The sequence below is a fragment of the Manis javanica genome, chromosome 13 (assembly GCF_040802235.1).
Source record: "Manis javanica isolate MJ-LG chromosome 13, MJ_LKY, whole genome shotgun sequence".
Classification (NCBI taxonomy): Eukaryota; Metazoa; Chordata; class Mammalia; order Pholidota; family Manidae; genus Manis; species Manis javanica.
In genome coordinates this window covers 49,516,887-49,543,671 of record NC_133168.1, presented here as the reverse complement: position 1 = coordinate 49,543,671, position 26,785 = coordinate 49,516,887, and the positions used below count along the sequence as shown (strand labels likewise).

Below are 26,785 nucleotides of genomic sequence, written 5' to 3'. Positions count from 1 at the left end.
TCCATCAGCTGCAAGAATTTTCAAACTAAAATATTTAACATGAAGTCTGGACTTCTGTCTACCATGACAGATTGGATGTAGGGCTCTCTGCATGTCCCCTTGCAGTAGGGGACCTGCTTTCCTGCAGGGTAACAATTGCCTGAATCTGAAAAGCAGCTGTTCTCTTTAGATGGAGCATGATCCATCTACTTTGTGGTATGTCACCCACCCTCCATCCATTCTGTCTTGTTGGTTTCTGTTTCTTGACTCTCCTCCCAAGTCATTTGAATGTGCAGCATAAAACTATGGAGCATGAAACTGCCCAGGATGTTTTATTGCTAAACAACTATTTGATGTGTGCCTATGATGTGCCAGGCACTGTTCTAGGCACTTGAAATACATTATTGAAAAAAACAGATAAAGATTGCTATGTTCGTGCAGCTTAAATTCTATATATTAAAATAAATATAGTTAAATTAATAGTATCTTAGTATGTAGTACATCCTCTAAAAATAGTAAAAATAGTAGAGCAAAAGAAAGGGAATTGGGAGGGGGAGCCTCTTGCAATATTAAGTTGGGTGGTCTGGGTATTATTCGAGTGACGATGCAAAGGAAGGGGCAGGGAGCTGAGCTGGGTGTACATCTTAGGAAGCACATTCCAGGCAGAAGGAATAGTCTACACAACTCCTTAAGGCAAGAAGTTGCTTGGGGTATTTGAGGACTAGCAAGGAGTTATTGTGCTTGGGGTGGACCCACCAAAGGGGATGACAGTATGAAACGAGGTCAAACGGACAATGGGGCCAGGTTACATAGGGCCTTGTAGGCCATCTTTAGGAATTTGGATTTACTCTGGGTGAGATGGGGTCATTGCAGGGTTTTGAGCAAAGGTTTGAAAAATCTGTTTTTAAAATGATCCCTTGGGCGGTTGTTTTGAGAACAGACTCTAGGAGAGCAAGGATGGAATGGGAAGACCATTTAGGAGGTTTATGTCTAAATCCATGTGAGAGACCAGGGTATTAACAATGGAGATGGAGAAGTGGACAGATTCTGGGTATTTTCTGAAGTTAGAGCTATTGGGTTTCCTTGATATCAAAATGATGTGAGTTGTAAGAGAAAGAAAGAAGTCAAGAATGAGTTGGAGGTTTTTGACCTGAGAGGGTGGAAGGATTAAATTGACAGGGAAGATTATAGTTTCAGTTCAAGGCCTGTTGTGTGTGAGATGTGTATTAGATATCTAAGTGGGGATGGTTCAGGGTGCTTGGAGGGAAAACTAGGTAATATTGGCCAGTAAAATGTGTGTGGGGGGAGGGGCAGAAGGAAGGCAGGAATGGGGCTCAAGAGGGAGCTTGGTTTCTATTCTGTATATGACAAGAAACTGCCAAGAGTTGTGACCCCAGGAGTTACATGGTTGTATTTGCATTTTAAAATTGTTGCTATGATGGCAGATGATTGGAAGAGTGAAAGATATTAGGTTAGGTAAGAGACTCTGGGTCATTTCATTATTGATGGAAGTATATAAATTGGTAGAATCCCTCTGGAGTTGGCATGTGACAAAGGCCTGAAAATCATGCTCCCCATTGGACTCAGAAACTCCTTCAAAGGAAACAAGATGAGCATGCAAAGGTATGCTTAAGTTCATTGCCATTTTCTTGATACTGGCTGAAATTAGAAAAAATCCAGAAAGATGGAGGTGATTAGTTAAATATGTTACAGCATATCTATGTAATGAAATACCATTGAAATTTATAAGTATATATATTGATGTCAGAAGATATTCATAATATATTGAAGAAAGAAGTTACAAATCAGTGAATAGTGTGTTACTTGTAAGAGGTAATAATTATCCTGATTTTGAATGCATACCAGAGGTCAGGCATGATGCTAAACATTTTGCAAACATCATCTCGTTTATTATTTGTAGTTGTTAGAGTATATTATTCTCTTATTTTTTACAGATAAGGAATGTGAGGATCAGTGATCTTAAATAATTTACTTAAGGTTATCTAGGTAGGACATGATGGAGCTGCCATGTGAAACCAAATCTGTGTGCCTTTAAATCCAGATCCCTTTATCGTTATCCTGTATTTCCCCATAGATCACAGAAATACTCTGAGAAGGATGTATACCCATATTCTGGGCTTATGTTTAGTCATACAATAAACATGTATTACAGTCACTATAACATGTTTAATGTATAGCTCTTAATAGTCTTATGTTGAGCCATGGTCCAGCAAGGGGAATGGAAATAAGTGCTAACTACGAGCTTGTAGGACCCACAGTTGTGGAAAGTGATTGAACTTGAGTGTGGAAGAAGAAAGAATCTAGAACTCACTGATTTTACTGTGGGTGACTTTATTAAAATAAAGTATCAAACAAAAGGAACAGTCAGTTTTTGATATTTGGGGTTGACATGACTGAGTGACTTGTCTTTGGCTACATGGCCTGAAGCTCACAGAACGGCCAGGGCTGGAGGCAAGCATTTGGGGTCATCATGGAGATTGTAGTTGAAGCCACAGAGTGGTGCCTATTACACACAGTGGATGTATGGATAAGAGAATAAAAATGCAAAGACACCAGTATTTTTTTTATTAAGGTATCATTGATATACACTCTGAGGGCCTTACAAGAAAAATAATGTGGTCACTACATTCACCCCCATTATTGATTCCCCCCTAACACCCCATTGCAGTCTCTGTCCATCAGTGTAGTAAGATGCCACAGATTCACTATTTGTCTTCTCTGAGCTACACTGTCTTCCCTGTGACCCCACAACACACACCATGTGTACCAATCATAATACCCTTGAATCCTCTTCTCTCTCTCTCCCCACCAGCCCTCCCCCTCCCCCCCACCTTTGGTAACTACTAGTCCCTTCTTGGAGTCTGTGAGTCTGTTGCTATTTTGTTTCTTCAGTTTTGCTTCATTGTTATACTCCAGATGAGGGAAATCATTTGGTCTTTGTCTTTCTCTGCCTGGCTTATTTCACTGAGCATAATACCTTCTAGCTCCATCCATGTTGTTGCAAATGGTAGGATTTGTTTCTTTCTTATGGCTGATTGTATTCCATTGTATATATGTACCATGTCTTCTTAATCCATTCATCTACTGATGGACACTTAGATTGCTTCCATATCTTGGCTACTGTAAATAGTTTTGCGATAAACATAGGGGTGCATATGTCTTTTTGAAACTGGGGTCCTGCATTCTTAGGGTAAATTTCTAGGAGTGGAGTTCCTGGGTAAAGTGGTATTTCTATTTTTAGTTTTTTGAGGAACCTCCATATTGCTTTCCAAAGACACCAATTATCTAAGTAGTGAGTTAATAAAGAAATACTAGTAAAAGAGGTCAAGAAATAAAAGAAATAAGAGAAAGTTGAAGATTACAGTGCCTGGGAATTCTGGGGAGAAAGAAGCAACTAAGTAAAAGAGCTTGGTTAGTAGGACCAAATGCTATTAGAGATGTTGAGTCGAGTTAACGCTGGGTAGAGGTCCAGTGGGTTTTACATTTGAAAGGTCAGCTGTGACTTTCTCTGAAACATTGCCAGTGACTATTGATGGGAGAAGCCAGATGGCCAGGGATCAAAGAGTGAAGGACAAGAAATTGTAGATTGTGAAAATCCATCATGATGATATTTTTAAAGCAATCTATATGCTATTAATGCTAAGTATATGTAATCAGAATTCATGTTATTAAGACATGGTTGACTAGATAAATTAATAGTTTGAACCAGGTTGTAAAGGGACACAATCTACTTAATGAGACATATGTTTTTAGTGACTACAGTATATTAATTATTTGGTTCAAATGTGAATTTGTTAAGTATTAAAGAAGAATTTATTAACTACAGCGGGAAGAAACACTTGGTGAAAAAGTAACAAAATTGTAAACCATTAAAAATAACCATTTTCTGATAGCCTTCAACTTGTAGTTGGGATTGATATCTCTCTCTCTCTCTCTCTCTCTCTCTCACACACACACACACACACACACACACACACTAGAAGTCATGGGGCTTGAGGAATATAGCACTAGATCTGCCATTAATGAAACATTAATGACAAATCATTTTATCTCTCTGGGCGGGTAACACCAGATTGATGGTATTTAACTACACATGTGTGATGGAGGCATCTGTAGTATTATTTAAAAAACAAAAAAAAATAACATGATGGAGTCGCTCCCTTGACCTACTGAGTCAGAATCTGTCAGAGCAGGATGTGGACACGTGTATTGCATAAAAACTGTAAGGGTGATTTCCCCCCATTTAGTATATGTGTGTGTGAGTATGTATGTATATTTAATTTTATTATGGAATTTTTCCAACATATACAAATGCAGAATAGTATATGAACCTCCATAAACCCATCACCACCAATTAAACACAGTTTTTTTTATCTCATTCAATTTTGTTCCCACACCTGTTTACTTTTAGTATTTTTAAGGAAATTCCTAGCATCCCATCATTTCACCTCGGATGCATCTCTGCCTAAGAAGGAGCTAGGGCAGCTTTGATAAGCGTCTGGTTATGAATTGCTCAATCATACAGGTTTCAAGTCCATTATGGACTTAGATTTATATGATTTTTCTCATGTCATTCAAGTTCGCCTCTCAAGGGAAGCTGTACATTTATGAGAAAGTGTGGGCACAGAGTGGAGCTCTGTGGGATCCAGGCTGCTCACCACATCTGCCTTCAGTGGTGGAGGGAACAAAAATTCTCTCTCCTACAGTTAACTCCAGTGTTGATCCAATGTTATGCCCTGTTAACTCAGGATGAGCTAGGGTTACACCCTTAATTTGTAGTTGAACTCAAGTTTTAGAGAGCTTGCGTGACTTGATGAAAGTTCCAAGATGACCTTGTAACATTTTAAGGTTTAGAGCTTTGGACCTGGAAAAGAAATCTGTTGCTTGCTGCCTCCTCTGTCTTTCTTCCCCAGAAAAATCCTAGACTTGACAGCAGTGTAGATTCTGGGTCATTTGTGACCAGGGTTGCTTGCCTTTAGTAACAACTCTGTTTAGAATTCCATCTCTGGTTTCATTTAGCCTCTTTGACCCAGAGTATCATTGCAAGTATTGTTTCAAGCATCGGCTTTGGGTCTGGAAACCGTGTCTGGATCTATTTGAGTACCTATGCCAAGTTACAGTATTAAGCACAGAATCTTTTTTCTTTTTAAGACATTTCATGATTTTTTTGCAGTGTATAAAAAAGACAATATTAAAGAGAAAAAATAATAGAACATTTTTCATTATAAATTAAATGCTTATTACTGTGGAAGCTATTTTAGGCCCTTCTTTAAAATTTGCTGTATCTGTGAATTAGATAAGAGTTTAATCATTTAGATAGCAAAGGTCCAATTATAATCAGAACATAGTTCAAGATTATAGAGAATGCATTCTGTACTTCCACCTCTAACCAGACTAAGGTGATGAATATATCATTTTAGTTTAAGATACCTTGCTAAAGTGTCCTTCTTTAATTTTCTAAAATATGTATTATATCTGGTCTTTTTTGAGAAAGCCTTATTTCCAATTTGCCCTTTTGAAGATAAAAGGTTTATCTGAAGCATTAAAAATGTCAGCTTTACATTTAAATTAGCTTTTAATGAAAAAAAGTCCTCTAAAGGTCTGACATCAAATTTATAATGTCCAGAGAACAAAAATGTGAACAATGCAGTATTTACACCTTATGACAAAATACTAAAATCATTGTTTAACCAAATGAGAAAGAAAATAATTTTTTTAAATACACTAGTTCATATGTAAAACGTGAGGATCATATGAGGTCATTTTCTCTATTATAACAGGCTTTGCATGCATAAGAAATGAACATTTTGTGAGTTGTAAAATCCTCTATGGCTAAATTTTAACGGTGCATTAGTCAAATACTGTTCTCCGGTCTTACTGTATATCACGTAACTGCAGCTCACAAGCACACAAGAAAAAAAAAAAAAGGACAGAGTCACAGCTGTTAAGACAAAAAGTGAAATAGGAAAGTTACAAATGAGAAGGTGGTTATTCACAGATTCAGTTATGGCTCAGGAACAGACTGGCTAAATGATCAGACATGTTTTATCTATTCAGAGCTTGGCAGCTCAATGTAATTAGTATACTAATAGCTTTACTACTTGATTCAACATGATTCTGGAGCTTAATAGTAGTTGTCATACACCATTGAAATGAGAGCTTTGGCATCATTTATTGTTTATCATCTTCAGTAAAAATCATTTGGCTGCCCTTGTCAAAATATCCCGGAAAATCTTTACAGAAACCAACTTTAAGATTCTTCATATTTAACCATGACATCTACCAGTTAAACTCACTTCTTCTCTAGCAATTGAGGGCACTGTAAATTCAAAGTAAGTTAGACTTTCAAATTTTATATTGTGAGAATTTAGATGATGTATTACCAGAGAAATAAACACTTTGGAAATTGTTCCTATCTCACACATACCCAAAAACACACACGCAGAAATAAACACTTTGAGCGCCGTTTCACACACATACCCTCCCTTCCTGCCAGAACACACAGTTCCTTCCTTGTCAGGAATGTCGCCAGTCAACCTAGGAAAGTACTATGTGCCGTTGTTAGTCTCATGAAAAGCTTTTCAAGGGCATTGAAATTCCAGTTCTATGTGAAATAAGTCAAAATTGTACAGTTAGTTTGGGAAGGGTTAAAGGTGATCCAAAGCTTGCTCACTCAGGGTGGTGGGGTGAGAAATGTTTAATTTTGCAGCCATCAGGAACCTGTAGCCATGCCACTCCCTCAGCAGGCAAAGCCGCAGTGTGGCAACCTCACGTATACATGAGAACTCAAGTGCCCGCAGAAGCTGCTGCCTGGGCCTCTTCCTTCCCAACCCCAGCAGAGGGACTCTGGGTTTCTGTGTCAGATACTGTCTCTTGGCTGCAACCCCGGACACCCTAACCTCTGTGCTGCATTCTTTGTTTTTATGTAAGAAAAGCATGGCCGTACTCTCTGTGATTCCTGAACTAATGTAGAAAGTGTAGGCCATGTCATGTTACTAGAGGGCTGTTTGTGAGATGCTTTGTAGGCAAAGTGGCTGCATCCTAAAGCAGATGCATACAGACGTTGGTACCATGCAGGAGTAAATAACTGAATTATTGCTAGTGGCATCTTTAGTTCTTCTTCCACACTCTTTCATTTTGTCTTTTCTCAGTAGTAGAATATCATGTGGTAGATAGAGGCAACTTATTTCCTTTAGACAATGTCCCTAAGACTATTTCTTTTTTTATCTATGCTACCTCATTTATTTATTTATTAAATTAAGGTGTCATTGATGTACAATATTATGAAGATTTCACATAAGCAACATTGTGGTTTCAACAGTCACCTATATTATCTGATCCCCCCGCCATACAACCCCATTACAATCACTGTCTGTCAGCATAGTAAGATGCTATAGAGTCATTACTTGCCCAACACTATTTTTTACTATTAAGGAAATACACATTGGATTATTTAACTTTATTCTAGAGAAATTTTACTATTATAAGCCTACCGTTTTTAGTGAGAATTATTTCTGATTCATTTAATCCATAAACATAAATAGCTACAGATGTGACTCAGATATGTGGCTTGTAACTGTATCATACAGATGTCACTAGGATCCCTGTCATAAAAGAGCTTCAGTGGAAATTTTAATGGAAGGAGGAAATTCCTTTTGACCTTGTGATCCTGGAAGGTTCCGTGGAGTTTGAGGTATTTGAGCTGGGCTTTGAAAAATGGATTGCCAGGGGTATTTCAGAATGTACATAAAGATAGGAAAGCATGGGTGTTTGTAGTGAATTTTGACTGGCCTTGTTTTTATCCAAAAAATTGTATGTGTCACAAGGAATAGTGGAGGGGAAAGGCAGGCAGTAGTGCAAGGTTGCTGTATTTCTGAACTTCCCATGGCAACATTTAATTTTTCTGGATCACTTTCCTTTTGTAACTCATTTATTATGGACTTCCTGTATCTAAAAACTTAATCATATCTCTTACTTCACTTTAAATGTCAGCATAGATTTGCCTGTCTTTCTGATATTCTAGGGCTGGAGAAGATGTAATTATGGGAACAATTTTTATCACTATTACTTACAGCAAAGGAAACCTATATATAAGGATATTTGTGCCGTTTGTTCTAAGGTCTGTTCAAAACATATGGTTATAAATAACAAATTAGTATTTATTGTAGTGGAACAGCTAGGAATTAATAAACCTAATATTAGAAATGCCGTAGCTGATATCTTGATATTATAATCTTCAAAATCTGTCATTGATATCCTTCCCCCTGTCCCCACCACAATCATGAGATGTTTTTAATAGCCATGGGCAAAGGATTTAGAATTGGTCATCTTAAGTTCAAAGTGTGGTCACAGTGTAAACTCATTAGCCAAGTGAGGAGCAGATACAATACAATTGTACTAGAATATTATGTTTCATTTTTTTAATTCTCTCAGGGGCAAAATTTTTTTTGTGAAAGTTTGTGCATGTGCAGGAAGATTTTTTAATGCATATATTGCAATAGCATACAAAGTAACTTCTTTCTGATTCAATTTCATAAATTACTACATGAAGAAGCACCCTCTCCTAGATAATACTCAGAAATCAGCACTTAATATGGCAGTAATGGTTATTGCTGTCATTCTTTACATCTTTAAAAATAATTAAGCATTACTGCACAGGCATTATCAAGTTCCCCTATCACCATTAAGAGGATATTTGAGGTTTGATGTAATTTAGCAAATTACATTATACAGTAGTTAAGGTTTTTATGTAGTGAACTAAAACGCGGAGTAGTTAAGCACACTTCCCATATAATGCATTGAACAGAGTGCCATGTTCCAGCTGCCGCCAGCTTTGTTCCAGTGTCATTATTGCTTTGCAGGCTGACGTTCCTCAGGGAGTGATTCGAGTGCAAGCTCCCCATCTTTCGAAAGTTTCCATGGCAATACAGCTAACTGAAGAACTAAAAGCCAGTGATGTACTTGCCAGGTTTCTCAGCCAAGAAAGGTAGAGGCCTGTTTTGTTTTAATCATTCCATGGTAAAACTCACTTGCTCTCTCTCCCTCCCCTCTTGCCTTTTCTCTCTTTTTTTAAGGGTGGATGGTATTTTTTTAAGGGCTTAAAAATTTTGTCTTCTCAGCAGAAAAGGAGAGCCTATAGAATAATTAGACTGTTGGACTGAGTTGAGTTCATTTGATGGATTTTATGTTCCCATTGAGCCTGTTTCAAGCAGGATATTAGAGCGTTCCTCAGCTGTGCCCACAGTGGGCCTGGCACATGAGGCCACTCGATATTCCTTCCAGAAACTGTGGATTGGAGGTGAAGGACTATGTGGAGGCTGTAAGGAAAATCACTAATTAGGGTACAGTGGATTAAAGCAAACAAACAAAAGATACAACTTTCTGTGAAATAAAATGAATACAAAGAAATGTTTAAATTTAGAAACAGAAGGCATAAAGAACCGAGAAAGGACCATCAGGCCCCCGAGTCCTGACATCTGCAGGACAGACACACCGTCCTCATAGGGACACCAAGCCTTCTCCGCTGTTCTTGGGGCTGGTGGGCAGGAAGAGCCCCTTGAAAGCCATTGGCATCTGCCTAGCAGGATTAGATTCATTCACTTTCTGAGGCATTTTGCAATATCTTCTCTTGAATATTAGAGGTTGAAACAAGTGTATTGCGTTTTCAGTTTTTATCCTTTGAATTCTTATTTTTAGCTAAAGTTATATTTTAAATGCTTTCCCCCTCATTTCCATACACTGAAAGTAAACTAAATTTTTAAAAAGTCAGGACGATCAGGGGCATTAGCCTCTTAGCTTACAAATTCAGTTTTAGTCTTCCATAGACTTCATCTCCTCCTCCTGACATTTGGGGGCCTTCTGTGAAGTTTTCTGCCAAAACCTTTTATGCCAGTGCATAAGTATTAATTCTGTCTTTGCTCTGTTTAAGGCCCTTTGCTCAAGGTTGGAAGGGGTGTAAAAATATAGTTTAAAGTATCTTCCCTCAGGGTTTATAAATTGGGAGAAGAGATGAGCCTGCAGAGTTAACAGATGGTGATGAAATAAGAGAGAGGCTTATTGGTAATGTGTGGGTTCTCTGTAAGCCAGCATAAACTTCCCTCTCAACAACACTGTGAAGTACGGACTCAGATCACTTCTGTTTTACTGATAAGAAAACTGATACTTTGCAAGGTCACACATTTCATAGGCAGCGGAGCTGACTTCTGAATCCATGCTTTCTGTCTCCAAAGGCAGTCCTTAGCTTTCATACAGGCCAGAGGGTCTAGAGACATCACAAATCTGGAGCCGTTGGTAAGAGTTGGAGAGCAGTTGAGTTTCTCAGGATTAAGTCCTGGGAAGTTGGAATTTCTTGGATGTCTGTGTTCCCTAAAGACCCTCTCTGCTTCAACAAAGTCAATCCACTTCCTCTCTGCTCCCTGCCATTACTTAGTCAGCCTTCCCACCAGGGAAGACTTCCCGTCGTCTTCCAGGGTAGGTACCTGAAGATCTAGCCCGACTTCAGATTAAGCAGCTATGCCAGGCTAGCCAGTTAATTCCCACAGCATTCACTTTCAGGACCCAAGTGTTCAGTTCAGTCTGTACTTTTGTTCCCCTACTTGCAGATAATACAAGATGTGACTGTGAAGTGGTACAGTATAGTCAACTGTGATGTTAATATTTTGGGTATGGCCTGATAGTCACAGGCATATGATCATAGGAAGCACCAACTTGGTGACAGCTGCCCTCCACATACTTAGATTTTCTGCTTCTAATGCTTTTATGAGATGAGCATTTGCTGCCCCCTGCAGTGGGGTCCCTTCTCCCACCTCCTCCGTCCTCCCCATCCTGCTCCATCCAGAAGGAAGTCTGATAAACCTGTCGGTTTGACTGCCGCTTTCCCCCCCAGTCCTCAGCCCCCTTCGTTATACTTGGAGTGCTGGAGGCAGATGATCTGGATCCAAATGCCAGCTCTTTCTGTTTCATCTTAGGCTAGTGTGTAGAATCTCTTTAAGTTTCAAGTTCCTCATTTGTAAAAGTGAATGATAATAGAACCTACATTATAGTAATTAACTAGAAAAAGGACTGAAGAGCATGGGACTGTTTTGGGCCATACAGTAAATGAAATTCTGAATAAGTGTTTATACATATTTTTTCTTCTACCACATTAGCCTTTGTCTTCCATTTGCATTCCACCAGCATATGGGCACTTGGAAACCATCCCTCCCCCATCCTTTTTCTCCCCTACTTTCTCTGCTGAAGCCAGGAACACACGAACAACATAAAATAAATGTACAATAAATTGCTGTTGCCTTTTCTTTTTATGGATTTGATGATCTTTAGCATTATGGAAAAGCTTATATATATCAGGAAATCCAGGTGAAGTTATCTTTAAAGAGGAGCAAGAGACAGTTCCTGGGAAGCAATCTGAGAACAACATCTGACCAGATACTGTTTCCTATCAAGTCTTCCAAAACATTTAACTTGGTTTTCAAAGAAATAATGACTATTTTTATACTCAAAGTTTATCAGGTTATGTATTATATTATAAATAAAAATAATTAGTATTTAAATAGAAAAATAATCATACACCAGTATGGAAACAAAGTGAGTTGTCTCTTGGTTAGGATACAACTCAGCAGATAGATCTTAAGTGGGAACATACAGAGCCCTGAGTGTCTGATGTGCCACAGACAGCAGAGTAGAACTGGGTTGCCAGGTGAGTCATTAAGTGGTTGGTTAGGAAAGCTTCTCCTGTACCATATTTCTCATAATGGTTTGAATAAAAGTCAGACTTTGTTTTCCCTCTTCAGTTCCACGGAGGCTGTCTTCAGGGACTTATGTCAGTGGTTCACAAACCTTTCCATGCATCAGAATCCAGTAGAGAACATTTTAAAAGCAGATTTGGGGCCTTGATCTAAACATATAAAATCAGAGTTTCAAGAGCTCTGGGTCTGAATTTGTAGCAGGTTTCCAGGAACTCATAGTTTTGAAAACCACTGAATTATACCAATTTTTGCTTTTTGAACCTAATGTTCTGGAAGAATTATTTCTTCAAAGAATATAAATCTATAAGTGCATCTCCTACTTGCCAAGTCTTCATAATGAATATATGCTTCTATTTTGAGTGTATGTGCATTCTTCATTTAGATAGCCAACACAGGGAGGCTTATAAACCATGTCCTACTCCTTCCGATCATTTGGCATATTGTTAGAGTTGTCAGCACAGCAAACTCATGATAAATACTTACTGAATAAATGCAATGTGAAACCTAAAATTGGGAACTTTCTTATATTTGTATGAGGACCTTTTTGGCCCCAATGCAAAGAGGATAAGCATATTAATAATTTTATTGGTAGCTAAAGTATTTTTACTTTTTAATTTTACAAATTTAGGTATTGATTTATTATTTTGCCTTCAGGTGTACGATTCCATTTGTTTATTTTTCATTTACAGGTGTGACATTTTTATTACCTATTCGGCACATTTAGCAGATGGAAAAATACAAATTTGTAGATAACTATAGTGTGTCTAAGTTATGAATTTTCCATACAAGCCAGAATTCCCCAAGCACATTAAAGTGATTTACTTGCAAGCTGTTTGATGATACAACTAATCAGTTTGTTTTGCCCCTTTTAGTGGGATTACTCAGACTCTTAAGAAAGGGGAAGTTTTTTTGTATGAAGTTGGAGGAAATATTGGTAAGTACATTTTTTTCTTTTTGTGTTACATAGGCTGTTTTAACATTGCCAGTGGTTATTATTTAGACATTTGGATGAAGAATAAAAGGAAATGAGAAGCAAAAGATAGCACTCTGCAGATAGTTGATGCATGTAATACTGAGGATTTGTTTAGTGTCTGAGCCTTCTTTTCAGGCTTAGTTTGAGCTCCTTCTGTACAAATGCCCATCCATGTTGAACCTCAGCAAAGTTAAGTTCCCTTAAAATAAGAGCAACTTTTAGGATGGTGAATGAAGTTTTCAAAACTTCTTTCTTCTTTATAGGCTTATGTCACATCTTAATAAAGGAAGTAGTTGAGCTTATTTAAGACCAGAATGACATTTTTATTATGGCATAATACTGATATTCTTAGCGAATGCAGAATTTATCTCTGTTGTTGTTGATTGCCACTAAATGACACACACATACAAATACAAACACGTTGGGAACTTAGGAAATAAAAATAGGATAAACGGATTGATTTTGACTATGTCTTATCTTTTGCCCATTTGTCATCAGCAGGGTGCAGTCATTTCTTCATTAAAATTTAAAATAAACCTTTTCTCTTTTTGACCCCTGAAAATGGTAAGGGTGAAATTTTTAATAAGTATGTGAAATGGTGTTTAATTCAAAATAGTAACTGAAAATATTGTTAAGTTTTGTAGAATTTTTTTTCTGGGATGTAAAAATGTTAGTAAATATTGAAAGGTACTTGGAAAGCACTGGGAAGCAATCTGAGAACAACATCTGACCAGATACTGTTTCCTATCAAGCCTTCCAAAACATTTAACTTGGTTTTCAAAGAAATAATGACTATTTTTATACTCAAAGTTTATCAGGTTATGTACTATATTATAAATAAAAATAATTAGTATTTAAATTGAAAAATAATCATACACCAGTATGGAAACAAAGTGAGTTGTCTCTTGGTTAGGATACAACTCAGCAGATAGATCTTAAGTGGGAACATACAGAGCCCTGAGTGTGAAGGCTCATTCTTAAATAAATCACAACTCCATTAGAAACCTGAAATTGTTAACTCTATTAGTATGGATGATTTAAATATTAATATATTTGATTTTGCATTTTACTGTTAGATACTGGGAATCAAGGTTTCTTACTTAGGTCGATTCAAAATTGTTGCCACTGTAAATAAAGGTGAATCACCTTTTCAGGGAACCACTTAAAAGCCCATCACAGCAAGTATTCTCAGTTTCCAAAATTAATTTGAAACCTGTTCATTTAGAGAAAGACTACTAATTTAACTTTTCCCATCTTGTCACCAATTATAATATGGGAGATGGGGAAGGATGAGCAATCCTTTGAAGTCTAAGACTTCAGAGTTAATGCATTAGGCTGAAGTTTAAAATTGACCCCAATCTCCCTACAGTATTAAACTGATAGAGTATCTCTTTAATAGGAGAGCGCTGCCTCGATGATAACACATACATGAAGGACTTGTATCAGCTCAACCCAAATGCTGAGTGGGTTATAAAGTCAAAGCCATCATAGAAGACTGAAGCTGCAGACCACCACCAGGACTCCTAGGAATACTTGCTGGGTCAAGAGTGTACATAGGAGACTGTCAGGACTCTCTTATTGTTTTCAGTGTACCCAACTCTTGAATAATGACATTCTCAAGCCTTAAAAAGTTAATAGATTTGTGCTGTTGCCAGAATTATGTTAATTATTATTGATATTATGAGGACACAAATATCTCTGGAGTGAGAGGAAAGGGGCTTAATTAGCTTGCAAGCAATTTTAATCTGTGAAATGTGCCCAGATGTGACCATTTTTTAAAAATATGAAAATAATACTCTTCTTTCTCACTTATCTCTCCTAAAATCATACATACAGTAATACCTGCTTTCCCACCTGTCTCTCCTCCTCACATCTGCCTTCCCCTAGTTAGGACTGTGTTTTCACTAAAAAGATAACAGATATCAGGTGTATATGACAAGTTGTGAAGACAGTACATCTTAAAAGAGACCAAGAGCAACAGTATTCAAATGTTCATATTCATCTCTTTGAATCATTTGTTCAAACAGTAACATCTCGCTTCTTCCTGCCGTATCACATGAAATGATTTGCATATTTTTCAGTTCATCTGACGTGTGTGCACAGAACTGTATCTACCATCATGAAAATAGAACTGTCAGAAACTGCCAATTATTACTGAACCATTAAATACGTGTATACTAAGAATAAATAAAAGATACCCAAGTGGAATAACTGGATTATAGATAACAACAGAGTGAAAGCCAAATCACTTCATGTATGCTGTACTCTTCTAAATGAAATTTAAAAAGTCATAGCTGGCTTTATGGACTGTCATATCAGCAGTATAAATATGCATGGTAGCATAATCCAGTAATCATGGAGAATGTATTCTACTGAAAGGGGAATTTTTTGCTCCTAAATAAGTGTGCAGGAGGAATTATTTTGCTGGGTATGACACAGTCATATGAACAAGCTTTTGTTTGTGTACTTTAAATAATCATAGTAAATTTATTAACATGCTGTTGAAAGAACTATTCCCAGGGATTTTTATGCACAAGCCATATTGTGACAAGAGATGAGCCTCTGTACTGTAAATAAGAGGAATGAAGTGAGAGAGAAATGTTTAATATTTTATGAGTTTAGAGTATAGTAAATAAAAGGTGATGTAAATGAATGTTGCATAAACTGCATTTATGATACTTGTAGTAGTAGTAGTACTTTAGGAAAAATTACACATTCTCAGAAGCTCTTGATGTCACTCCAATTAGGAGGGAAAATGCTGTTAATGAGAACAGCCATACATTTTTAACTTATAATTACAAGAGCAGCCTGTGGATATGATCATTGAATAACTTCGTGATGATTTGTGCCATTGCTTTTTTTTTATTTTAAAAATGTTTTATAATTAAATGCATTTTTTCTAAATTATCTTCTCTTGGAATTATTATTTTTAATCATATATGTTCATGAGTGTACTAATAGACTATTTCTGTTTTTTTTAAAAGCCACTTCTACTCTTTCATTACTCTTTTTCTGCTCCTGTGTAATTTTAAAGTGAAAAAGTATTGGACTATAAACTTGTTTCCTTCCTTAGTATTGTTTTTTTCCTTATGCGAATTTCTATTTTTTATAATTTTTTTCAAAACTGTTTATTTTGACAATATGTATTAATTTCCCAGTTAGAAAATTATTAATTGTTTAATTTAGTGAAAAAAAGTTATCATATAAAAACAAAATTAAGTGATTAAAACATTTTAGGGGTATATAACTTCAAAAAAAGTAAATATAATGATTTCAATAAATAGCTTTCTAAAGCATATGCCAACTAATTTTTACCATGATTACTACGCACCTGGGGTGGGGAATGGAACACAAGAGAATTTCGGTAATGAAACATTACCAGATCTTGGTAAATAAATATGAAAATACCATGTTATTTTGAGTCTTTCTTAGAACTCATGAACCACATTCACTGACATTGAACAATATTGCCTTTAACCAAGAAAGATGTCTGTCTATTCTTCTAAACAAGGAGAAACTTGATAGTGTAGGACCTCAAATATATGTACACTGGAGTTAACCCAAATGCTTTTTCTGTGTATTTTTTCCTAGTGAACTTAAAGTTTCAGGGTATTTTAGTTTCTATTTGTGTACGATGGAAAATCAAAAAAATACATTGGTTTTGAGTATCAAACATTTTACTTCTCCAGGGAGTTGCTGGTGAAAAGTTAAAGAGGTGGTTTTTATAGGAGACTGGTTGCTTTATTAATGTTTTGGAGATGTTTCCTCTTCTCTGAAGCGGATTATTGTAATTCTTTACAATTGCACAGTATTTGCTTACCGCAGATGTAGAATTCAATGAAAACTCCTTGTTGGCACTCTTTGGGAAAAGCAGTTTTACTGACTTCATAGAATTTTTTTCATTATTGTCTTTTCCTACTTTTCACTAAACTGGATGGCACTTTCCACCTCCTTGCCTGATTTCTCACCTACTAGATCAGCAGGTGGCAGTATTGGTCAGGGATTCCTTTGCATCTAAACTATGGGACGTTTTGAAAGTGAACATAGATAAGTAGTTAAGGCTCTGGGCTGGACGTCTGCGAGGAGGTTAGAAAGAAACATGATCTCTCACTTTGATTACTGATTCCGAAAGCTGTGAATAATAATTTCAGAATTTCTATGTTCAGTCTGTTAGTCGGCTTTTATCCTTAAATTGTTCAGTGAGGAAGGAGAAAGGTGAGGAGGTTTTCTGAGCTCAAATTAGATTATTTTGGCAATGTCTGTTACAAATAGAAGGATCTTGGCAAGAGGAAAGAGTGAACCAGGAAAGTCAAAGAAGGAAGTCTAAGAGGGCATAATGACCTCTGTCTTTATTTTAGTGTATAGGTGTTTGTTTCCTCATTCCACAAATGTTTACTGGATACCATGTTCAGTATGTTATACCCTTGAGATACATCAGTGAATAAAATAATAAATAAAAATAAGTAAAATTATTAAATAGATTGAAAGTAAGTGCAATGGATTGGAAAAGAGCTGAGCAGGGTGAATGGTGCAAAGGCTGGAGGGATAGAATCTCTCCAGTAGTAAGCAGGGGGTCTCCATTGAACATCTTCAAATTTAATAAAGACTTGAAAGGAGGGAGGAACTTGCCGTGTGGATTTCTGGAAGAAGAGCATTCCAGACAAAGGGAGTGACTAGAACGAAGGCCTGAAGCAGGAGTTGCCTGGCTAACCAAAGGTCAGCAAAGATACCAGCCTGGCTGGAGGGAGTGAGGCCAGTGAAAATTATAGATGAGGTCAAGAGGTAAGACCGGGATGGGAATGGAAAACATGATCCTGGAAGGCCTTGCATTAGAGCAGCTGTAATTCATTGTTCAAATCAGGACATTTCTGAGAGCAAAACAGCACGGTTGGTGAGGGCAGCAGCTGTGGAGTGACAAGAAGTCAGATTCTGGATATATTTTTAAAGGTAGAGCCCACAGGGTTGCTGGTATAAGGGAAAGCATTTTTAATTAAGAATGACCACAAACTTTTTTACTTGAGCAATTGGAAGGATGGCATTTGTAACAGAACAGGGAAGGTTAAGTTAAATCAGGTACTCTGAGGGAGGAGGGCTCAGGAATCCAATGGTGGATGTGTTGAATTTGAGGTGCCTATTGGACATCCAAGTGGCCATTATCAGGAGCTTGAGAGAGAGGTCTGGGCTAGAGTCACTGGCATGTAGGTGGACTTTTAACTCTAACCGCGAGCTTGCAGGAGATCACTATGGAGCAAGTGTGGATATAATAGAGAAAAACGTTAATAGCTGAGCCATGGAGACCCAACATTAGAGGCTAGAGGAGAAGGAGCCAGCAAAGAGTAAAAAGGAGCCACCTTTGAGATAACCAGGAGACTGATGTGCCAGAAGCCAAGTGAAGAAAGACTGCCAATGAGAAGGGAGTGATTATAATATCAGATGCTACTTAAAGCTCAACTGAGCTAAAGGCTAGGAACTGAGCCCTGGATGTATGTATGTGGAGGTCATTGCTGACCTTGCTGAGCAGTTCAGGTAAAGTGATAGGGGTGAAAGACTAATCACAGCGGAGTTAAGAGAGTGCGAGAGGAAGACTGAGTTTGGGCACCTCTTAAAAGTGCTACCTCTATGTAAGGGGCAAATAAGTGAGACATTAGTAAGCCAAAAACGTAGGAGATATCGTACAGAGGGCTTGAATGCTGTGCTAAATAGTTTTTGGAATGTATTCAGTTATCATAGCCTTTTAAGAAGTGATGCTGGTACTAGAGCTGACCACCACCTGGGTTAACTGATATGTTCTAAGGCAAGTTATTTGCGCCTCATTTTCTTTGTATAATGAGAATGAAAGGAATTCACTTTTTAGCAGTCCACTGGAATTAATCCCTATAAAGGGCTCAGCAGCAAATTTGTGCAATAGTATTCAATAGACTTGAGTATTTTTATTAGGGTTATTGTGATCAATATTATCAGGTATCATTATTATCTCTCTCCCATTCAGGGTTATTGGTTCTAATGCCATATTACTTTTCCACCTGCTAACGAATCTGTGGTACAGTAAAGGGCATGGAAATAATTTCAGAACATCTTTTCTCTATTTCAAGGTTAACTCAATTTTTAAAAAATTTTTTATTAGTAAGGTATGATTGATATACACTCTTATGAAGGTTTCACATGAAAAAACAATGTGGTTACTACATTTACACATATTACCAAGCCCCCACCCATACCCCAATGCAGTCCATCAGTGCAGCAAGTTGCCAGAGATCCACTAAGTCCCTTCTCTGTGCTGCACTGTTCTCCCCGTGATCCCCCACACCATGTGTACTAACCATAATATCCCTCAGTCCCTTTCTTCCTCCCTCCCCACCTGCCCTCCCACATCCCTCCTCTTTGGTAACCACTAGTTCATTCTTGGAGTCTCTGAGTCTGCTGCGATTGTTCCTTCAGTTTTGCCTCATTGTTATACTCCACAAATGAGGGAAATCATTTGGCATTTGTCTTCGTCCACCTGGCTTATTTCACTGAGCATAATATCCTCCAGCTCCATCCATGTTGTTGCAAATGGTTGGATTTGTTTCTTTCTTATGGCCAAATAGTATTCCATTGTGTATATGTACCACATCTTCTTTATCCATTCATCTACACATGGACACTTAGGTTGCTTCCATATCTTGGCTATTGTAAAAAGTGCTGCGATAAACATAGGGGTGCATATGTCTTTTTGAATCTGAGAAGTTGTGTTCTTTGGGTATATTCCAAGGAGTGGGATCCTGGGGTCAAATGGTATTTCTATTTTTAGTTTTTTGAGGAACCTCCATATTGCTTTCCACAATGGTCGAACTAGCTTACATTCCCACCAGCAGTATAGGAGGGTTCCCCTTTCTCTGCATCCTCGCCAACATTTGTTGTTCTTAGTCTTTTCGATGCTGGCCATCCTTACTGGTGAGAGGTGGTATCTCGTGGTTTTAATTTGCATTTCCCTTATGATTAGTGATGTGGAGCATCTTTTCATGTGTCTGTTGGCCATCTGAATTTCTTCTTTGGAGAACGGTCTCTTCATATCCTCTGCCCATTTGTTAATCAAGTTATTTGCTTTTTGGGTGCTGAGGTGTGTAAGTTCTTTATGTATTTTGAATGTTAACCCCTTGTCAGATATGTCATTTACAAATATATTCTCCCATACTGTAGGATGCCTTTTTGTTTTGTTGATGATGTCCTTTGCCATACAAAAACTTTTAGTTTGATGTAGTCCCATGAGTTCATTTTTGCTTTTGTTTCCCTTTCTCGAGGAGATGGGTTCAGGAAGAAGTTGCTCAGGCTTATATTCAGGAGATGTTTGCCTATATTCTCTTCTAAGAGTTTTATGGTTTCATGACTTACATTCAAGTCTTTAATCCATTTTGAGTTTACTTTTGTGTATGGGGTTAAACGATAATCCAGGTTCATTCTCTTGCATGTAGCTGTCCAGTTTTGCCAACACCAGCTGTTGAAGAGGCTGTCATTTCCTCCATTGTATATCCATGGCTCCTTTATCATATATTAATTGACCATATATGGTTGGGTTTATATCATTGCTCTCTAGTCTGTTCCATTGGTATATGGATCTGTTCTTGTGCCAGTACCAAATTGTCTTGATTACTGTGGCTTTGTAGTAGAGCTTGAAGTTGGGAAGCGTAATTCTCCCTGCTTTATTCTTCCTTCTCAGGATAGCTTTGGCTATTTGAGGTCTTTTGTGGTTCCATATGAATTTTAGGATGATTTTCTCTGCTTTGTTGAAGAATGCTGTTGGTATTTTGATAGGAATTGAATTGAATCTATAGATTGCTTTAGGCAGGATGGCCATTTTGACAATATTAATTCTTCCTATCCATGAGCACGGGTTGTGTTTCCATTTATTGGTATCTTCTTTAATTTCTCACATGAGTGTCTTGTAGTTTTCAGAGTATAGGTCTTTCACTTCCTTGGTTAGGTTTGTTCCTAGGTATTTTATTCTTTTTGATGCAATTGTGAATGGAATTGTTTTCCTGATTTCTCTCTCTTCTAGTTCATTGTTAGTGTATAGGAATGCCACAGGTATCTGTGTATTGATTTTGTATACTGTAACTTTGCTGAATTCAGATATTAGATCTAGTAGTAGTTTTGGAGTGGATTTTTTAGGGTTTTTTTATGTATAATATCATGTCATCTGCAAACAGGGACAGTTTAACTTCTTCCTTGCCAATCTGGATGCATTTTATTTCTTTGTGTTGTCTGATTGCTGTGGCTAGGACCTCCAGTACTATGTTGAATAACAGTGGGGAGAGTGGGCATCCTTGTCTTGTTTGTGATCTTAAAGGAAAAGCTTTCAGCTTCTTGCTGTTAAGTATAATGTTGGCTGTGGGTTTTTCATATATGGCCTTTATTATGTTGAGGTACTTGCCCTCTATACCCATTTTGTTGAGAGTTTTTATCATGAATGCATGTTGAATTTTGTCAAATGCTTTTTCAGCATCTATGGAGATGATTATATGGTTTTTGTCCTTCTTTTTGTTTATGTGGTGGATGATGTTGATGGATTTTCGAATGTTGTACCATCCTTGCTTCCCTGGCATAAATCCAACTTGATCATGATGGATGATCTTTTTGATGTATTTTTGAATTCAGTTTGCTAATATTTTGTTGAGTATTTTTGCATCTATGTTCATCAGGGATACTGATCTGTAATTTTCTTTTTTTGTGATGTCTTTGCCTGGTTTTGGTATTAGAGTGATGCTGGCCTCATAGAATGAGTTTGGAAGTATTCCCTCCTCTTCTATTTTTTGGAAAATTTTAAGGAGAATTGGTATTAGGTCTTCACTAAATGTTTGATAAAATTCAGTGGTGAAGCCATCTGGTCCAGGAGTTTTGTTCTTAGGTAGATTTTTGATTACCAGTTCAATTTCATTGCTGGTAATTGGTCTGTTCAGATTTTCTATTTCTTCCTTGGTCAGCCTTGGAAGGTTGTATTTTTCTAGAAAGTTGTCCATTCTAGGTTATCCATTTTGTTAGCATATTTTTCATAGTATTCTCTAATAATTCTTTGTATTTCTGTGGTGTCCATAGTGATTTTTCCTATCTCATTTCTGATTCTGTTTATGTATGTAGACTCTCTTTTTTTCTTGATAAGTCTGGCTAGGGGTTTATCTATTTTGTTTATTTTCTCGTAGAACCAGCTCTTGCTTTCATTGATTCTTTCTATTGTTTTATTCTTCTCAATTTTATTTATTTCTGCTCTAATCTTTATTATGTCCCACCTTCTACTGACTTTGGGCCTCATTTCTTGTTCTTTTTCTAGTTTCATTAATTGTGAATTTAGACTGCTTATATGGGATTGTTCTTCTTTCTTGAGGTAGGCCTGTATTGCAATATACTTTCCTCTTAGCACAGCCTTGGCTGCGTCCCACAGATTTTTGCAGTGCTGAATTATTGTTGTCATTTGTCTCCATATATTGCTTGATGTCTGTTTTTATTTGGTCATTGATCCATTGGTTATTTAGGAGCATGTTGTGAGGCCTCCATGTGTTTGTGGGATTTTTCTTTGCGTAATTTATTTCTAGTTTCATAGCTTTGTGATCTGAGAAACTGGTTGGTATAATTTCAATATTTTTGAATTTACTGAGGCTCTTTTTGTGGCCTAGTATATGATCTACTCCTGAAAATGTTCCATGTGCACTTGAGAAGAATGTGTATTCTGTTGCTTTTGGGTGTAGAGTTCTATAGATGTCTGTTAGGTCCATCTGTTCTATTGTGTTGTTCAGTGCCTCTGTCTCCTTACTTATCTTCTGTCTGGTTGATCTGTCCTTCAGAGTGAGTGGAGTGTTGAAGTCTCCTAGAATGAATGCATTTCATTCTATTTCCCCTTTTAATTGTGTTAGTATTTGCTTCATATATGTGGGTGCTCCTGTGTTGGGAGCGTAGATATTTATAATGGTTATATCTTCTTGTTGGATTGACCCCTTTATCATTATGTAATGTCCTTCTTTGGCTCTTGTTACTTTCTGTGTTTTAAAGTATATTTTGTCTGATATAAGTACTGCAACTCCTGTTTTTTTCTCTCTGTTAGTTGCATGAAATATCTTTTTCCATCCCTTCACTTTTAGTCTGTGTATGTCTTTGGGTTTAAAGTGAGTCTCTTGTAGGCAGCATATAGATGGATCTTGTTTTTTTTTTATCCATTCAGTGACTCTGTGTCTTTTGATTGGTGCATTCAGTCCATTTACATTTAGGGTGATTATTGATAGATATGTACTTATTGCCATTGCAGGCTTTAGATTTGTAGTTACCAAAGGTACAAGGTTAATTTCCTTACTATCTAAGAGTCTAACTTAACTCACTTAAGATGCCGTTACAAACACAATCTAAAGGTTCTTTTCTTTCTCTCCTCCTTTTTCTTCCTCCTCCATTCTTTATATATTAGGTATCATATTCTATACTTTTTGTCTATCCCTTGATTGACTTTGGGGATAGTTAATTTAATTTTGCATTTGCTTAGTAATTAGCTGTTCTACTTTCTTTACTGTGGTTTTATTTCCTCTGGTGACAGCTATTTAACCTTAGGAACACTTCCATCTATAGCAGGCCCTCCAAAATAGACTGTAGAGATGGCTTGTGGGAGGTAAATTCTCTCAGCTTTTGTTTACCTGGAAATTGTTTAACCCCTCTTTCAAATTTAAATGATAATCTTGCAGGATAAAGTAATCTTGGTTCCAGGCCCTTCTGTTTCATTGCATTAAACACATCATGCCTCTCCCTTCTGGACTGTAAGGTTTTTGCTTAGAAGTCTGATGTTAGCCTGATGGGCTTTCCTTTGTATGTGATCTTATTTCTCTCTCTGGCTGCTTTTAATTTTCTGTCCTTATCCTTGATCTTTGCCAGTTTTATTACTACATGTCTTGGTGTTGTCTTCCTTGGGTCCCTTGTGTAAGGGGATCTGTGGATCTCCATGGCCTGAGAGACTACCTCCTTCCCCAGACTGGAGAAGTTTTCAGCAACTACCTCCTCAAAGACACTTTCTATCCCTTTCTCATTCTCTTCTTCTGGTATCCCTATAATGCAAATATTGTTCTGTTTGGATTGGTCACACAGTTCTCTCAATATTCTTTCATTCTTAGAGATCCTTTTTTCTCTCTGTGCCTCAGCTTCTTTGTATTCCTCTTCTTTAGTTTCTATTTCATTTATCATCTCCTCCACCGTATCCAACCTGCTTTTAATACTCTCCATCGTTCTCTTCAGCGATTGCATCTCTGACCTGAATTCATTCCTGAGTTCTTGGATATCTTTCCGTACCTCCATTAGCATGTTTGTGATTTTTATTTTGAACTCCCTTTCAGGAAGAGTCATAAGGTCCATATCATTTAAATCTTTCTCCGGAGTTATATTAATTTTACTCTGGACCAGGTTTCTTTGGTGTTTCATATTTGTATATGGAGCCCTCTAGTGTATATGTATAGTGTATATGTATATTGTATATGGAGCCCAGAAGCTCTATTCTGGTGCTGCTCAGCCCTGAAGCAATGTCGGGGGACGTAGGGGAGTGGTACTGGTGCCTGGGGGGAAGGAGCTGTTCCCTGCTTCCCGGCTGCTATTCCTGTCTCTACTGCCTGAACCAGTGGGCCAAGCACACAGGTATAAGCTTTTGTCCCAGAGATCCCTGCTTTCCACAAGCACCTGGAATCTCAGTCTCTCCAGGAATTTTGCCTGTATTAGCTTTCCAACCCAGTAATCATGCGAGTATCATGAAAGCACCACGAAATGTAGTTTTGTGCTCCCAGAGCAGATCTCCGGAGCTAGGTATTCAGCAGTCCCAGGCCTTCCACTCCCTCCCTGCTCCGTTTCTCTTCCTCCCGCTGGTGAGCTGGGGTGGGGGAGGGGCTCGGGTCCCACCTGGCCTCAGCTTTGGTACATTAGCCTGTTCCGTGAAGTCTGCTCTTTTCTCCAGGTGTGTGCATTCTGGTGCCATCCTCTTTCCTGTTGCTTTCTCAGGATTAGTTGTGCCAACTATATTTTCTAATTGTATCCAGTTTTAGGAGGAAGCCTCTGTCTCTCCTCTCACGCCACCATCTTTAATCCATTCTCAAGGTTAACTCAATTTTAAATACAATAAGTTTCCTGTAAGGTAAACAAAGTAGCGTAAGGTAAAGCATTGTCACCCTGCATGTCAGTCGGGGAAGCCCAGGAGATTCCATACTGATACCTGTTCACTCAAGGGATGATCTTGAGCCTTTTCACTTCAGGTCGTGTTAGCTGCTCCCATTGATGGAGACCCCAATTCATTCTTAGTTTTTCTGGGTCTGTGATTTCTCAAATCTTATATTCAGTACAGCAATGATAATTTTCCTTCCTTTTCAAGTGGCCTCACATTTTAGAATCTGGATTTTGGCATCCAGCTCCTGACCTAAAGTATTGCACTGGGTAACTCAGCTCTGGAGGAAGGTTACATAGGAAATGTTACTTCCCCCATCCCTCCATATAATTGTTTTTCAAACTCCTTAAGATTTCTTTGGTTTCATGAACTACTTTCACATGCAGCTACATACTGTATAAGAGAAACAGTTTGGTTGCAAGAAAAGCTGTTTCTGTGGAACTTCCAACTGAAACCAGTGTCTACTGCTTTTGTTACAAGCAAGCTTTCAATCTGAAGATTCCAAATCTTGATTTCTCAGCCAGAGAAACTCAGATAAGCTTCAGGGAAAGCAGTGCACTCTGCTGTCTTTACTCCCCTTTTGACGTTCACCACTCATTGCACCGGACCAATTCAGTCCTTGTTGCACCTTTTATAACCTTTACAGAATGACAGCTTTCATGTAATCTCTGCCTTAAGTCACATTCTCCTCCAGCCAAGGTCAAAGTGGACACAGAATTTCCACTGGAGGGAAATGCCTAAGGAGAGTCACAGAGTGTGGCCCAGTTCTGAACAGTGGATGAGTTAGAATTTTCTTTCTTTCACCTGAAAGTAGCCTCATTACAAAAACAAGAAGAAAGTCATTTAATCATTGTGACTTTCAATGGGAGAGCTCTTGGGGCATCATACATTGCCAGTTTGTATGTGGCAAGAGAGAAAAATTAACGCTCGAGAGATTGTATATCAACTTTTGTCCAAAAATCTTGCATGTTCTAGGATATGCCCTACTCATCCTTATGCTTGTCTTCCTGTGAAGGGTGGGGGAAGGAATTAACATTCTCTATTTGTAAGAAATTATTAGGCATTACAAGATAATGCCTTAAAGTATACTGTGAGTTTATTAGAAAATGTTACTATGATAAGAAATACTTTAAAGGTTCAGGAAAAAACAAACATGACTATCCATTTTTTTCTTCTTTTTCTTCCCAAATATTTTAGTGCTTGCTATGTTAGACTGTGGTTTATATTTTGATGATGTAAAAATCAATCATATGATGCATTTCCACAGGAGATTAGATTTAGATTTGTGGACAGCACTGGATACTGGCTGGTGATAGGATATGTATTTTCAGCAAATGGGCTCTGATTAGAGGGAGGCAAAAATGGATGCAGCTAACAGTGGGAAAAATGTAGTGGGAGTATAGAGAAAGGACACCATTAATTGAGTAATTGTTAAAGGAGGCAGTGGTGGTTACCCTGGAAGCCCAAATAAGATACCACAAACTAGACATAGCTGGAAAGAATGAGATGCAGAATGAAAATGAGTGAGAATGAGTTTTATTGATGTCACAATGTTGGGGTCAAGAGGTGTTAGACTCCTAGACAATGGTGATAGTGGTTTGCATCTAGTCCCAGAGCAGGGGAAGTACTGGTTTGGGATGAAAAGCATGAGGCAAGAGGGGGCAGAATTCTGGGTATGGTAGGAAGAGAGAATGAGGATACGTGGCGCTCGAGGTATGTGAAGAGACTGAACAGTTAGAAATGAGACATCTTTTAAGTAACGTTTCTTTGAAAGGTGCACATTAAGAAAATATGTTCATGGAGGTGATGGTTAAAGCAATTAGAGCAAAAGGCATGGTCCTGTGAGAGAGTAAGGCCAAGAGAGGGCTGAGGACAGCCTTGAGGTGCCCCTCCACTTAAGGGATGCATAAAAGAAGA

The 26,785-nt window shown here is 37.8% G+C and overlaps 1 protein-coding gene across 6 annotated transcripts in view; it reads left to right on the top strand.

Annotated features, from left to right (window-relative positions):
* ARHGAP18 (Rho GTPase activating protein 18) overlaps positions 1–15,917 on the top strand; it is a 162,133-nt gene extending 146,216 nt beyond the window's left edge. For 5 of the 6 annotated variants that reach the window (XM_073219599.1, XM_073219598.1, XM_017656236.3 and 2 more), the window contains 3 exons: positions 8,862–8,986; positions 12,617–12,678; positions 14,117–15,917. In XM_073219599.1, coding sequence (XP_073075700.1) covers positions 8,862–8,986; positions 12,617–12,678; positions 14,117–14,208 — 279 coding nt within the window. In that variant the 3' untranslated portion in view covers positions 14,209–15,917. The remainder of the gene's footprint in view (positions 1–8,861; positions 8,987–12,616; positions 12,679–14,116) is intronic. The other variant, XM_073219603.1, reaches the window with a different exon arrangement.
* The last annotated feature ends 10,868 nt before the right edge of the window (positions 15,918–26,785 follow it).